Source organism: Myotis daubentonii, chromosome 1 (genome assembly GCF_963259705.1).
Source record: "Myotis daubentonii chromosome 1, mMyoDau2.1, whole genome shotgun sequence".
In the NCBI taxonomy this organism is placed as follows: domain Eukaryota; kingdom Metazoa; phylum Chordata; class Mammalia; order Chiroptera; family Vespertilionidae; genus Myotis; species Myotis daubentonii.
The window spans coordinates 94,965,348-94,980,588 of NC_081840.1; the positions used below are offsets into that span (position 1 = coordinate 94,965,348).

The 15,241-nt window shown below is 39.9% G+C and overlaps 1 protein-coding gene across 1 annotated transcript in view; it reads right to left on the reverse strand.

Moving 5' to 3' along the window:
• The window catches only part of DHTKD1 (dehydrogenase E1 and transketolase domain containing 1), a 61,143-nt gene that overhangs the window by 20,539 nt on the left and 25,363 nt on the right, over positions 1-15,241 (reverse strand). The window contains exons 6-10 of the mRNA XM_059711315.1: positions 14,335-14,506; positions 11,001-11,199; positions 9,101-9,413; positions 7,156-7,240; positions 6,541-6,680 (exon numbers count right to left, since the gene is read on the reverse strand). Coding sequence (XP_059567298.1) covers positions 6,541-6,680; positions 7,156-7,240; positions 9,101-9,413; positions 11,001-11,199; positions 14,335-14,506 — 909 coding nt within the window. The remainder of the gene's footprint in view (positions 1-6,540; positions 6,681-7,155; positions 7,241-9,100; positions 9,414-11,000; positions 11,200-14,334; positions 14,507-15,241) is intronic.

A 15,241-nucleotide genomic window follows, 5' to 3' on the forward strand; every position in this document is an offset into this window, starting at 1 on the left:
CCTGGCCCCAATACTGCACCAGTGGGGTCTCTCAGCCTGGCCTGTGTCCTCTCGCATTCCAACCTCTCAGGGGATGTCCGAGAGATGGTTTCAGCCTGATCCCTCAGAACAGGCTGAGGGACCCCACTGGTGCATGAATTCGTGCACTGGGCCTCTAGTCTCAACATAATAACAGCCATATATGACAAACCTACAGCCAACATCATACTCAATGGGGAAAAATTAAAACCATTTCCCCTAAGAACAGGAACAAGACAGGGATGTCCATTTTCACCACTCTTATTCAACATAGTACTAGAAGTCGTAGCCACAGCGATCAGACAAGAAGAAACCATAAAAGGCATCCAAATTGGAAAGGAGGAAGTAAGACTCTTATTATTTACAGATGACATGATATTGAACATAGAAAACCCTAAAGACTCCACCAAAAACTACTAGATTTAATAAATGAATTTGGCAATGTAGTAGGATACAAAATTAACACCCAGAAATCCATGGCATCTTTATACACCAACAATGAATTCTGAGAAAGAGAAACTAAACATTAATCCCATTTACCATTGCAACAAAAAATTAAGATACTTAGGAACAAACTTAACCAAGGAGGTAAAAGACTTGTACTTAAAAAACTACAAGATGATGAAAAAAGAGATAAAGAAAGATATAAACAAGTGGACGAATATACCATGTTCATAGATTGATAAAATTAACATCATTAATATGTCCATACTCCCCAAAGCAATCTATAGATTCAATACAATCCCTATTAAATTACCAATGGCATATTTCACAGATCTAGAACAAATACTCCAAAAATGTATATAGGACCCCAAATAGCTGCAGCAAGCTTAAGAAAGAAAAACAAAGTTGGAGGAATCACAATACCAGGTGTCTATATATATAAAAGTCTAAGTGTCCGTTCTTCCCTCCAACTGGTAGCTATGATGTGTAATCACCACCAGGGGGCAGATGCTCCAACCAGTACCTATGGTGTGCACTGACCTTCAGGGGAACACAGGAACTGCCATGATGCGCACTGCCCATTTAAAAATAAACGGCACCACAGACCTGGCACCAACAAACCAACACTCGGCTTCCCCCAAGTGGGACACAGGCCCCACCACCACCCTGGAGTGACGCTCCATCAAATCGCAGCCAACGCTCCCAAGACCCCATGGCACAAAATGTGGTCCACAGCCCAGCCCAGCCCAGAAACGGTGCTGTGGGTGCCAGGTAATGACATCATGTAGCAACACCCGGCTTCCTCTCCCTAGCGACTAGCCTCCTTAGAGTTTCTTCAGCCCAGGAACCCAACTTGCTTTACAGGCAGGTGCAAACATTTTACAGTTTAACCAAATGTTTGTGAAGTGTTTTCCCGTGCCTCATCTCATTTGATCCTCACAGAAGTCCTGGAGTAGGTAGATAGGAGATTCAGTAGAATCCTGTTTTCTTTTCATTAGCAAGACAATGGAGATTTAGAAGGTTTAGAAATTTGACCTGACTGAAAAGAAGTAAGAAATAATGGAACTTGAAAATGACTTCAGGTTTTCTCACTGTGCAGAATATAGTCAAACACTGCTACAGTTAAATATTTTACCCTCTATTCTCCCTGCAAGGTCTACAATAATAATCTGCTTCATGTTGATATTTACTGCTGTGTTGCTGACAATTACCTGAAAGAGAAGTTGGGGTGCTTCACTGGGCTGGAAAAAGTTTAGCTAAATCAGAAATCAGGTCTAATTAAGCAAGTTTATCTCTATATATAAAAGGCTAAGTTGACTTGCGTATGCACGATACATATAAAGCTCTTGCTGGCACCAATCGCATGTGTGTGTTTCAATCTGTCATTGTCAATCATGAATTTGGTTGACACTTCTATTATAGAGCAAGGGTGAATAGCGATATTAAAATATTTCTTCTAATTAATTTTCTTTCAATGTGTACAAATCCATGCACTGGGACACTAGTCAAGTTATACTACAAAGCAACTGTAATCAAAGTATCCTGATACTGGCATAAAGAACAGGCATATAGAATAGAAACCCCAGAAATCAACCCAAGACATATGCTCAATTAATATTTGACAAAGGAGGCAAGAACATACAATGGAGTCAAGACCGTCTCTTCAATAAATGGTATTGGGAAAATTGGACAGATACATGCAACTAGTATGTATGTATCTACATACAAACTAGACCACCAATTTACACCATATACAATAATGAACTCAAAATGGATAAAAGACTTAAATATAAGTCGTGACACCATAAAAATCCTAGAAGAAGCCATAGGCACAAAAATCTCTGACATCTCACGTAGCAATATGTTTATGGATACATCTCCTAGGGCAAAGGAAAGTAGGGAGAAAATAAACAAATGGGACTATGTCAAAATAAAAACTTTTGCACAGCAAAAGAAACTGTCAACAAAATGCAAAAGGAGCCCATTGTATGGGAGAACATATTTGGCAATGATACATCTCATAAAGGGTTAATATCTAAAATATATAAGGAACTTATACAATTTAACAAAAGAAGGACAAACAATCCAATTATAAAATGAGCAAATGACCTAAATAGACACTTCTCCAAAGGGGATATACAGATGGCCAAGACACATATGAAAAATGCTCAAAGTTACTGATCATCAGAGAGATGCAAATTAAAACGACAATGAGGTATCACCTCACACCTGTCAGAATGGCTACCATTAACAAATCAACAACGACAAGTGCTAGCAAGGATGTGGAGAAAAGGGAACCTTAGTACACTACTGGTGGTAATGCAGACTGGTGCAACCATTATGGAAACCAGTATGGAGTTTCCTCAAAAAATTAAATATGGCCCGGTCGGTATGGCTCAGTGGTTGAGTATCAACCTATAAACCAATAGGTTACAGTTTGATTCCCAGTCAGGGCACATACCCGGTTTTCAGGCTCAATCCTCAGTGTGGGGTGCACAGGAGGCATCTGATCAATGATTCTCTCTCATCACTGCTGTTTCTATCTCTCCCTTCCTCTCTGAAATTAATAAAAATGTTTTTTTAAATTAAATATGAAAAACTGCCATTTGACCTAGTGATCCCACTTCTAGAAATATATCCTGAAGAAACCCAAAACACCAATCAGAAAGAATGTATGTACCCCTATGTTCATAGCAGCACAATTTACAATAGCTGAGATCTGGAAACAGCCCAAGTGCCCATCAGTAGGTGAGTGGATAAAAAAGCTGTGGTACATTTACACCAGGGAATACTATGCAGCAGGAAAAAAGAAGGATCTCTTACCTTTCAGACAGCATGGAGGGACCTGGAGAGTATTATTCTAAGTGAAATAAGCCAGCCAGAGAAAGACAAGTATATCATCTCACTTATATGTAGAATCTAATGAACAAAATAGATCTAGAGACATAGAAGCATGGGTCAGACTTTCAAATCTCAGAGGGAAGGAGGGTTGGGTGAGCAGGAGAGAAGGGATCAACCGAAGAATTTGTATGCATAAATGAATAACTCATGGACTCAGATAATAGGGTGATGAAGGCCTGGGGCAGGGGGCGGGCTAGAAGTCAATGAGGGAAAAAGGGTCATATGTAATACTTTCAACAATAAAGATATTAATTAATTCATGAATTAATTCATTAAACCTTATGGGGGGAAAAGAATGTAAAGGACAATTTCATATATATATATATATATATATACACACACACACACATACATACATTTTTATTGATTTCAGAGGGGAAGGGAGAGGGAGAGAGAGATAGAAACATCAATGATGAGAGAGAATCATTGATTGGCTGCCTCCTGCATGCCCCCTACTGGGGATGAAGCCCACAACCTGGCATGTTGCCCTTGACTGGAATCGAATCCAGGACCCTTCAGTCCACAGGCCGACGCTCTATCCCCTAAGCCAAACCAGCTAGGGCCTAAGGACAATTTCTAAGGCGGCTTCTCAATTATCTAGGCAGGAAATCCTGGGAACCTGAATTAGAGCACTAACAGTGCAGATAGAGGATGGGGCAGATTTGAGAACTATTCAGCTAAAAGACTTAGTAGTAGATGTAGGAAATGTAGTCTCAGTTATCTTCTGGCTTTGTGACTTAGACAATTGGTATATGATGATGGCATTCACCTAAACATAGAGTGAAGAAAAGGGAGCAGATTTGGTGGATTTCCTAGCATGAAAAGGAAAGATGATGGATTCAGTTTTGGACATTTGACTTAGAGGAGGATGAGGGAGTTGAATGACAGAGAGGTTTCTACCAGGCAATTATATAAGTAGTAGAGTCCCTAGCAGCTGCCGGCTGCCGGCCGGGGCCTCCCCCCGCCCCCACTGAACTCCTGGTTGAGGGGACTATTTGCATATTAGGCTTTTATTATATAGGATAATATCTGGAGCTAATGCAGGCATCTGGTCTTAAGATCTAGATTTGGAATCTAGGGTGTATGAATGTTTGGCAACTAAAAGGTCAAGGGTTGATCTCAGGGAGAGAAGGAGATAGAGATAGAAACATCAATGATGAGAAAAAATCATTGATTAGGCTGCCTCCCGCACACTCCCTATTGGGGATCAAGCCCACAACCCAGGTGTCCTGACCTGGAATCAAACCATGATCTTGAAGTTCAACCACTGAGCAACACCAGCCGGGCTCTTCTCTGTTTTTTGTTTGTTTGTTTATGTGCTACTGTGTCCACATCAAACGTTCTCCCTACATGTATTAGAACAGCAACTTCTAATGTCCTTCAAATCCTAGCTGAAATCTGACTTCCCTGCCAAACTTTTCCCGATTTCCCCAAGTAGAATAAGCTATTCCTTCTCCAATGCATCTACTGTACTTTGCATACTAGTATACCTTATTTTCTTGAATCTATTGATGCTGTTATTTATTCTAAAAAGTATTTAAGATGTCTTGTAAGTACACATAATATGTAACATGACTGTGAAAAGTAAGTGCAGGCAAAGAGAGAAATTAAGATTGAGAAACAGAACAGAGTTGAGGAAAAGACATAATCTGGTAACCTACTTACTTTTATCAAGGCTACAGTGGCCTCTACCTCTTCATAGAAGCCATTATATATTTTTTTGAAAAGTGCATATATTCATTGCTTTATTTTCTGTTTTATCGAAGCCATTTCTAATAAGAGAATGCTGGTTAGTTTGCAGAATTCATGGTGTACAGACAATAAAGACAAACCAAGATCAATCAGGTGTTTCTCCTCAGGTCTGCACATAAAGTACATGAGATCTTATAATAAATCTTATAATAAATCTGCATATAATAAATGAAATCTTTGAAGGCTCCCTCATAAAAGAGGCAAGGCATTTAATTAGGGCTTTTCAAATACTAATATTTAAAGCTAATTGATACACTATATTAAATCACAACTCAATAAGAATCATTGGTGGGTGGGGTGGATATTAAACATTTCAGTATTTAGATCACTAATCTGACTTGACACAGGGGTGGCTTTAGACTAACTTAAAGAAAGCTAAGCACTGTGTCCTTTAAGTCATCTTCCTGGAATTTTCCTTTGACAAGTAAACTTTTTTATAAATATTGATATTGATGAACTCAAGGTTATGTTCTTAAATGGCTAGAATAGGAAAAAAGAGGACAGGCCACTAATTGTACCTTAAAGGATAATGTATTTTAATAAACGTCATGTACCAGGCATATGCTAGTTGTTGGAGAGACAAAAATGAGAAGACCCAGCCCCTATCCTTTACTCTAACAAGTATAGCTCACTGACACATGGAAATATGTGATAATAGATTAACTCATCAAGCCTACTAAACCTTAGTGAATAAGGTAACTTGATGAAATGGCTTTTTTGTAATAAGAAAGAAATGTTACGAATTATTCACATCTTAGGTTTACTTTAATGAATCCAGCAATAAGATCAATTTTTGATTGACAAAAAGAACATCCATTTGACACTTACATTATTACAGATACGTGGCCAGAGTAAAACAACTAGTCTACTTGCTGATATGTTACTTCCAGTCCAAATTTATAAACCTATATCATCTATCCACTCAGCATCCTTTTACTTCAAAAAGCATTAAATCCCTAGTTGCTTTACGAATCCTGTAACTAGCCCTAGCCTGTTTGGCTCAGGGAATAGAGCATCTGCCTGAGGACTAAAGGGTCCGGGGTTCGATTCTAGTCAAGGGCATGTACCTCAGTTGCAGGCTTGATACTGGGCCCTGGTCAGAGCGCATGTGGGAGGCAACCAATTGATGCGTCTCTCTCACATCGATTTTCTCTCTTTCTCTCCCTCTCCCTTCTACTCTCTCTAAAAATCAATGGAAAAATATCCTCGGATGAGGATTAATAACAAAAAAAAAAACTAGAAAACAATTTTAAGTGTATTACAAAAGCTATATGTGCACACCAAGGAAATGTGAAGCCCAAATATGCATGTATTACAGAAGATGCATGACCAAAGAATTAAACACTTATTTAAAAATAAAAAAAAGAATCCTGTAACTATAATCATCAGCATATGGATTTTAAAATAGGTAAGGAAACATCCTACCTCTAGAAACCCCTTCTGATGAGGGTCCATATGGTTCAGAGGGATGTAGGTTTCGTCAGTCTTCTGGCAAACAACCATTGCATGTCTCTGACTAAACGTTCCACGGCCAACATCTTGGCCACTCAGACGGACGTTAAAACCTTAAGCAAGCAAGAGGGGGGGAAATCCAGATTCCCATGAATAACCTAGTAATAAGGCATGGTGACCCTGAATTCTTATATATCAACTTATCCTGAGAGTTTTCCTTAGCATAATAGATTATCCTTATTCAAATATACCAGTCCTATATGTACAAGTAAAGCTCTGTAGTCAAAGTGAGATTGTATAAGAATGGAGAGTCCTCATTCACCCTATAATTTTTAGAGGAAAATATCCAGGTCCGAGCCCTTTTTTTTCCACGTATGATTGCTCTATTCTCTGATGAAGGTTCTCAACATGACATACTAAGATTAAATAATATTGTCAGGTAAGAAAAGATAACATGTTTTAGAATCTCTCTGATCAATAAAAATAATAGGAGGTAGCTGTCGCTTAAAAATCTGCAGAGATCACATGTAACCAACATTATATTAAAGCATCTCCTACCAGCTGTGCAGCTAAACAGAAACTTCTTACCTTGAGCAAGCAATGAGCCTAAGGCAAGAGCTTCTGCCGTGGCCCAGTCTAACTTGGTTCCCTCCATCACCTTCTCTAGTCTAGACTGTAAAATTGAAGGGGAGAAAAAAAAGAAACTTTGAGTCCATTATCCTTTTTCACAGAGTTAAAAAAAAAATGTAATGCAACAATGGGAAGTATCAAATACATTATGTTAAACAAAACAGAAAGCGCAGAAGAATACATGAAAGTCTGGTGGCAATCATCTGTCATCTTAAAACAGGCAAAATACACAGGTGCTCAGGTTAGTTGTTCACCCTGTGGGTGAATGATGGCAGCAGGGGGGGTTTCACAGGGAACTTATTTATAATATTCTATTTCTTCACCTGGATGGTGAATACATAGTTTGTTTTAATAGTCTCTATACCTGTAATTAAAACCCCAAAATGGCCCCAGCCACTTTAGCTCAGTGGTTAGTGAACTGGCCCATGGACTGAGGGACTGTGGGTTCAATTCAGGTCAAGAGCATACTTCAGTTGCAGGCTCGAGCCCCAGCCCCAGTTGGGGCGCATAACCAATCGATGTGTCCTTCTCACATTGATGTTTCTCTGCTTCTGTCTCTCCCTCTCCCTCTCCCTTCCACTCTCTAAAAATCAGTGGGGAAAAAATATCCTTGGGTGAGTATTAAAAAACAAACAAAATGAAGTTAGTGTTTTAAAAATAATTCAAAAGGCAAAGTTCCTTCAAGTTTAAGAAAGATGAAGGCCTTTAACTCCTTGTTCTGTTTTCAGCACTGCAAGTCCAGTGTTCCAGGAAACCCCTGAGAGCTAGGCAAACCAGAAGGGTTTGTCATATGCATATTTAATGTGAGACAATATGTAAAACCTCAACATGATTAAGGCTCTAAGCAGTTGACTCTGGGGTGTGTGTGTTGATTTTTATTTATTACACTTAAGGCACCCTAAACAATGAAAGGGTTTTCTGGTCAGAACAATCCAAACAGGCATTCTGGTATTGTTGTACCCTACATAATAAAAGGCTAATATGCAAATTGACTGAATGGTGGAACAACCGGTCACTATGATGTGCACTGACCACCAGGGGGCAGATTCTCAACACAGGAGCTGCCCCCTGGTGGTCAATGCGCTCTCACAGGGGGAGTGCCACTCAAACAGAACCCAGCCTCAAGGCTGGTAAGCGCAGCAGCGGTAGGCCGGAGAGGCTCCATGGCAGCTCTAAGGATGTCCGACTGACAGCTTAGGCCCGCTGCCCACAGGAGTGGGCCTAAACCATTAGTCGGACAACCCTTGAGGGATCCCAGGCTGCCAGAGGGATGTCTGACTCCCCCAGGGACCGGGTCTAAGCTGGAAGGTGGACATCCCCTGAGGGGTCCTGGACTATGAGAGGGCGCAGGCTGCGCTGAGGTACCCCCTACCCTCAAGTGCACAAATTTTTATGCACTGGGCCTCTAGTATTTAATAATGTGCATGTAGTACATGTATATTTAATGTATTAAACATGTATAAGTGAAGGAAGGAAGGAAGGAAGGAAAGAAGTAGGCAAAAATCTGAGTTAATTGGCTATCAGTACCAAAACACGACTAGATCTGTTCCTAGAACAGTGATGGCGAACCTATGACACGCGTGTCAGAGGTGACACGCAAACTCATTTTTTTGGTTGATTTTTCTTTGTTAAATGGCATTTAAATATATAAAATAAATATCAAAAATATGTCTTTGTTTTACTATGGTTGTAAATATCAAAAAATTTCTATATGTGACATGGCACCAGAGTTAAGTTAGGGTTTTTCAAAATGCTGACACGCCGAGCTCAAAAGGTTTGCCATCACTGTCCTAGAACATAATAACATATAATAAATATTTGTCAAACAAATTAGCCAACCAAATGACCAAATATCAATTTGCACAAGAAACAAATAATAATCAGAGATTTCAGGGCTCCCCACCTGAACATACATCTTCAGAAGGTGACTGTGCATCTGGAGTTCCTCCGGCACCTCCACAGACTTGCCACCAATAAACCGAAGGAGGTCGAGGGGCACACCTGTGTTCCAGGTGGTAATGCGAGCTTCTGGCTGAGCCAGGCCCTGCCAGTGGGCCTGCAGGTGAGTGGCAGGGGGGCTATAGTGGGTCAGGTTATTTAAATGGTCATTTAACTTTGCATAGTAGGAGGCTTTGATTTCTGACACCTCCTCCTGAGTCATGAGTCCGTTGGCAGTAAGGTGCTCTGCGTAAGTGTCTGGAATGCTCTTTCGGGCTCTGTCCAAGAAAGAGGGGGAATAAATCAATCTGATTTGTAAAAATCAAAGAGAGACAGATACAGTCATTGTCAAAGATATGTGATGTGTCATCGCTGTAAAAAGGCATGTAGGAAATGCTTTGGAACTAGATAGAGGGGTGGTTGTATGACATTGTGAATGTACTAAGTGCTATTGAATTTTAAATGTTCAATTTTAGGTGACTGTCACCCCAATAAATTATTTTCTTCAAAAAGGCAATGGTGAGTAACAACTTCATCCAGGGAAGCAAGAGAAAACAAATTTATCTTTATGAATTTTCATCTACATTCAGGTAGAAATAATTAGTTTTTCAATCAATTGGTAAATTCAGTTATTTATAGGACTGACCTATATAATCTACCCATTCAGCACCCTTTTGTTTTAAAAAGTATTAAACCCAAAATTGCCAACATCTGTTTCAGGTGTCTTTAAGAATCCTGTACCTATTCAGCTCCTGGGTTTTATAACAATAATAATGATGCCACTCTATATTTGCATAACACTTTAAACTGTAAGGTCTGTTCAGATATATTATCATTATTTAATTCTGACCAAAGTGAGAGGTTAGCAGGATAAATTATTTTAAATGGGGCACTGGGGCACATCAAGTAATTCAGCTGCTAAGCTCAGATCTAAATAAAGAGCCCAGATTTGTTCTTCCAAAAGCAGCCTGCTCCCTATGACCAGAAAGGCTCATAAAATGCCACCAAGTTATTTCCTCTGCTTTAATTCATGTCCATGAGGAAATAAAGTAGAGAAGAGGGATCTATTTTTACATTCTAGTATCTAAAAAGTAACATTTTTCTGTCACATTAACCCTCCAACTCAGCACTGAAATACTAGTATAATACAAGCCAATGTGGAATTTAAAATTTCCTAGTGGTCACATTAGAAAAGGTAAAAAGAAACAGGTAGAATTAATTTTAATCACGTTTATTTAAATCAATATATCCAAAATATTGTCACTTAATATCTAATTAATATAAAAATTATTGTTGAGATAGTTAACATCTTTTTTTCATATTAAATCTTTGAAATCTGGTGTGTAGATTATACTCACAGCATGTCTCCATCAAGACTCACCACACTTCAAGCATTCAGTAGCCACTTAAGTGACTGCTATATTGGACAGCACAGTTCTGGACTTTCATTAAAATCCAACATCGTGCCAAGGTACAGAGTAGGTCCCCATCTATAGTTTGCAGAAGTGGGTCATGGAGGTTCTGTTTCTGACCCTGTTAACGCCATACTAAGTAACTTTAGGCAAGGCTCTGCCTAAGTCCTCCTATTCTATCTTCCCATCTGCTAAGTGAGGTTGTTGAGTTGCCCACTTTGCCTGTTCATTGACGAAACATGTAGAATTTGAAGAATATGGGGAGCTTTCCTGACACCCATAGGGTGACCATCCCAGTCTGCCCAGGACTTTGGAGTCCCAGTTTTAACACTGAAAGCTTCGTGTCTCACACAGACCCAGAAAGTTGGTCATTCTAATTGAGAATGTCTAACAAAAATCATAATGTGGCACCAAGGGGAAGAGGGCACATTAAATGCAGGTGTATAATTGTACCTGATGATTTTGTACATGACTGGGTTGGTGAAGAAAGGCTCATCCAGCTCATTGTGGCCCCACTGCCTGTAGCATAACAAATCAACAATCACATCCTTCCGGAACTGGCGCTGGTATTCAAAAGCCAGGCGTGTGGCACGGAGCACTTCCTCTGGGCTATCTCCATTGACATGGATGATGGCACAGCCCACCAGCTTCCCTGAGGCAGAGAAGACCAAGACGAAGTGAGCCAGACGACATCAGCCCAGCGCCAAGTCCTGTTGCCTGCGTGGAGAGGCAGCCCACATCTTCAAAGGTAGTTTGGATTGGCTGTTAACTCAGACTTTGGAGTCCAGTTGACAAGAATGAGTTCAAGTCACAATTCTGTGACTTACTGTGTGACCTTGATAAAGTTATGAATCTCACTCTCCCTATCTATAACACTGGGATAATAGCTCCTACCTCTTAGCATTATTGTAAACATTAAATGAGGTAATGCATATAGAGTACTTAACAGTGCCTGGTGTGTAATAACTAACAGTTATTTTGTTATTGACATTATTACTATTATCTTTCCTTCTAAGAAAAAGGATTATGAGAGGATGCATCCTAGAGGTGAAAAAATGGATTTTCTCCAAAAAGGAGTTCAAGAAGGAGTTTTCAGTATCTCTAACTAATCACAAAAAATTCACATAGTCCCAAAGCACATCCAGGCCAGGCTCTGGGTCTAAAACAGAATAGATCCTACCATCTAACATCTTACCTAATAAAGAGTGAATATGCAAATTGACCGTCACACCATAATGGTCAAGATGGCCGTGCCCACAGTGGAGGCCAAGTTCCCGTAATGAGCCTTAATGAGCAATCAGCAGGGACCTGAGGCTGCGCCCCCAGCCTGGTGGGGCTTAACAGGGGACCTCAGACTGTGCCTCCTTCCCTGTCGCCAGGCCAGGGGACCTCAGGCCACGCCCCCCGCCCAACAGGGCTTGATGGGGGACCTCAGGCCGCACCCCCCGCCCCGGCACAGGTCCAGGGGACCTGAGGCTGCACTCCATGCCCCAGCACTGGGCCTGGGGACCTGAGGGTGCGCCGGGGGACCTGAGACTGCGCCCCCCACCCAGTGGGGCTTGAGAAGGGTGGGGCCAGCCAGGTCTGGATCTCACCCAATGGAGGTGGGGCCGGCTGGGTCTGGGTCTCGTGCGATTTTGAGGTGCCACGGGTGGGCAGGGACTTGACTCTGGGTCCCGCAGTACGCCCCAGACTCTGACAGGAGGAAGATTTTCATATACGTTTTACTAATTTTCTTTCATCCCTGACACTTCTATTATAGAGAAAGGGCAAATAGCAATATTAAAATATTTCTTCTAATTAATCCCCTTTTAATGTGCATGAATTTCGTGCACCAGGCCATTAGTTTCTTATAACTCTGTGAAATAGAGACTAGGTAATAAAAACTCTGCATTTCTGTCCTGGCCAGGTAGCACAGTTGGTTGAGAGTGTCATCCTGATACACCAAGGTTTCAGGGTCGATCCCCAGCCAGGACACATACCAGAAGCAACCAATGAATGCATAAATAAGTGGGACAATAAAAGGATGTTTCTTCCTCTCTCTCTCTAAAAATCAATAAATACCATTTAATTGTTTAGATATTTAAAATCCTGCATTTCTCTTAATACTGCCAATTTTCATAGGTTAAAACAAGACAACCATCATTCTTCACATCTGATGTCTAGCCAGACTACTGGGCCAAATTTAGTGGCTGAACATATACTTTTAAGAAAAAAAAAATTTGAGCCCTAGCCAGTTTGCTCAGTGGATAAAGCTTCAGCCAGTGAACCACAGGATCCTGGGTTCAGTTCCAATCAAGGGCACGTATCTTGGTTGCAGGCTCCTCCCCAGCCCGGGCCCTGGTCTGGGCTCATGCACGAGGCAACCAATAGATGTGTTTCTCTCACAACGATGTTTCTGTCTTTCCCTCTCTCTTCCACTCTTTCTAAAAATCAATGGGAAAATATCCTCGGATAAGGATTAAAAGATAATGAAAATAAATAAAATAATCTTGACATTAAAATTTGTAAATTCAAGATATACAGAATATTACTTTGATACTTTATATATTGTGATATGATTGCCATTGAAACAATATTTATCACATTATACCACTACAGTGCAGTATTATTGACTATATTCATCATATACTGCACATTAGATCTCTGTGGCTTATTTACTATTCATTACTATTCGCACATTTGTACCTTTATCCTTCCCCCCACCTCGATCCCCTGGTAACCACCATTTAACTCTGCTTTTTCACATCTATGACTTTTTCTTAGGATTCTACATATAAGTGATATCATACAATACTTGTCTTTTTCTGTCTGACCTATCTTGCTTAGCATACTGTGCTCAAAGGTCCATTCATGTTGGCACAAATGGATGGCAGGATGTATTCCTTTCTCATGACTGAATAATATTCCATGTGTATGCCTACCATATTTCTTTATCCATTCATTCAGTGATGGACATTTGGGTTGCTTCCATATCTTGGCTATTGTGAATAATGCTGTCATAAACATGGAGTGCAGATATCTTGTCGAAATCCTGTTTTCATTTCCTTTGCATACATAGCCAGAAGTGGGTTTTCTGAATCTTATGGTACATCTATTTTTAATTTTTTGAGGAATCTCCATATTGTTTTCCATAGTGGTTGGACTAACTTACCTTCCCACTAACAGTGCATAAGAGTCCCTTTTTACCACATCCTCACCAGCACCTGTTGTCTCTTGTCTTTTTTATTGAGAGGTATGTCTGATACCCCATTGTGGTTCTGATTTGCATTTCTCTGATGATTAGTGATGTTGAGCACCTTTTCATGTGCCTGTTGGCCATCAGTATATCTCCTTTGGAAAAATGTCTATTCAATTCCTCTGGCCCTTTTTTAATCAAATTGTTTTTATTATTAAGTTGTATTAGTTCTTTATATATTTTAGATATTAATCCCTTATTGAATTGAACATATCCTTTTTTACTAAGATTGATTACCCCAAGTTTGAACATCATAAAGACAATTACTTTAATGTTGACTAATTGTGTTAATCTCTGGTTTCCAGATCATTTAACTGGATATTTAAGCAATTTGAGATTGCACCGTCTAAGTTCCACTCTAGTCTTATTTCCTTGGATGTAAAGACTATGATCCGAGTTTAAAATAAATATTAGTTAACAACACTGCAAGTATCTGATCCAAAACTTAAAATGGGATAACCAGTGAGGCTCACTGTTCCAAGTGAACTATAAGTTCCTCTAGAAATTCCTTGTCTGGCCCAGCAACACCAACAATTCTGTGTTACATACCAATATCACTACAGTATAGGGAAGACCTTCCTCTTTCTGCCGGCGTGGTGTAGCCCAGCTGGTTATTGACAATCAGGTGGACACTTCCACCAATTCTGAAATGTGGGAGATTAGAGAGCGTAAATGTTTCAGGAACAATCCCTTGACCACAGAAAGAAGCATCACCATGAACCTAAATTACGGGGGAGAATAAAAGAAAAGGAACATAAACAATGGAAAATGTTATGTTTTCAGACTGGAATAAATTGTTTTCAAATAATAACAGGAATAAAAACAACCACCTTCTCACTGCTCCCCTGCCCTCCTAAAAATCTGCTGGTTGTAGGATTTCCTAGAATAGTTATGCTGATCTAAAGCAGCTTTCAAAGATGCTAAATCAGTTTTTTTCCTCTTGCAGCTATTACCAGTTGGCCTGCTCTTTCCACCCCATATCATCCCCTATCCCAGCTCTTCTCGTGTACTCATCAACAGTCTAGAACATACAGCAGCACCATAGAAGGAAGGGCTATTGGAGGTCCAGGAAAGAAAGCCAGGCCTAGTAAAACTTTCGTGGGAACAGGCTGTGAGATACAAGGAATAGTGCACAGTTTTGAACTCTCCCTTTGCCCAAACAAATGCTTTGAGGAAAAAATAAAATGTTATTATGAGAGAATGTCTAATATATGCTACTCTTCCAGAACATTTGAAGTCTGCTAGATCATAATATCACAAAAGAGAAGGGGGATTTTTTTTTTAAAGAAAAGCTAAAAGCTAATAATGAGGAAATTGTAGATCTTAGAAGATCTTTGAAGGAAATATAAGCTCTACAGATTTTATGCTAAAAAGGCAATTATCATAAACAGTTAAGATACTGAACTAAAGAATAAAATGATCTGATATGCCCTAACTTAAAGCAATCTTTATGGCT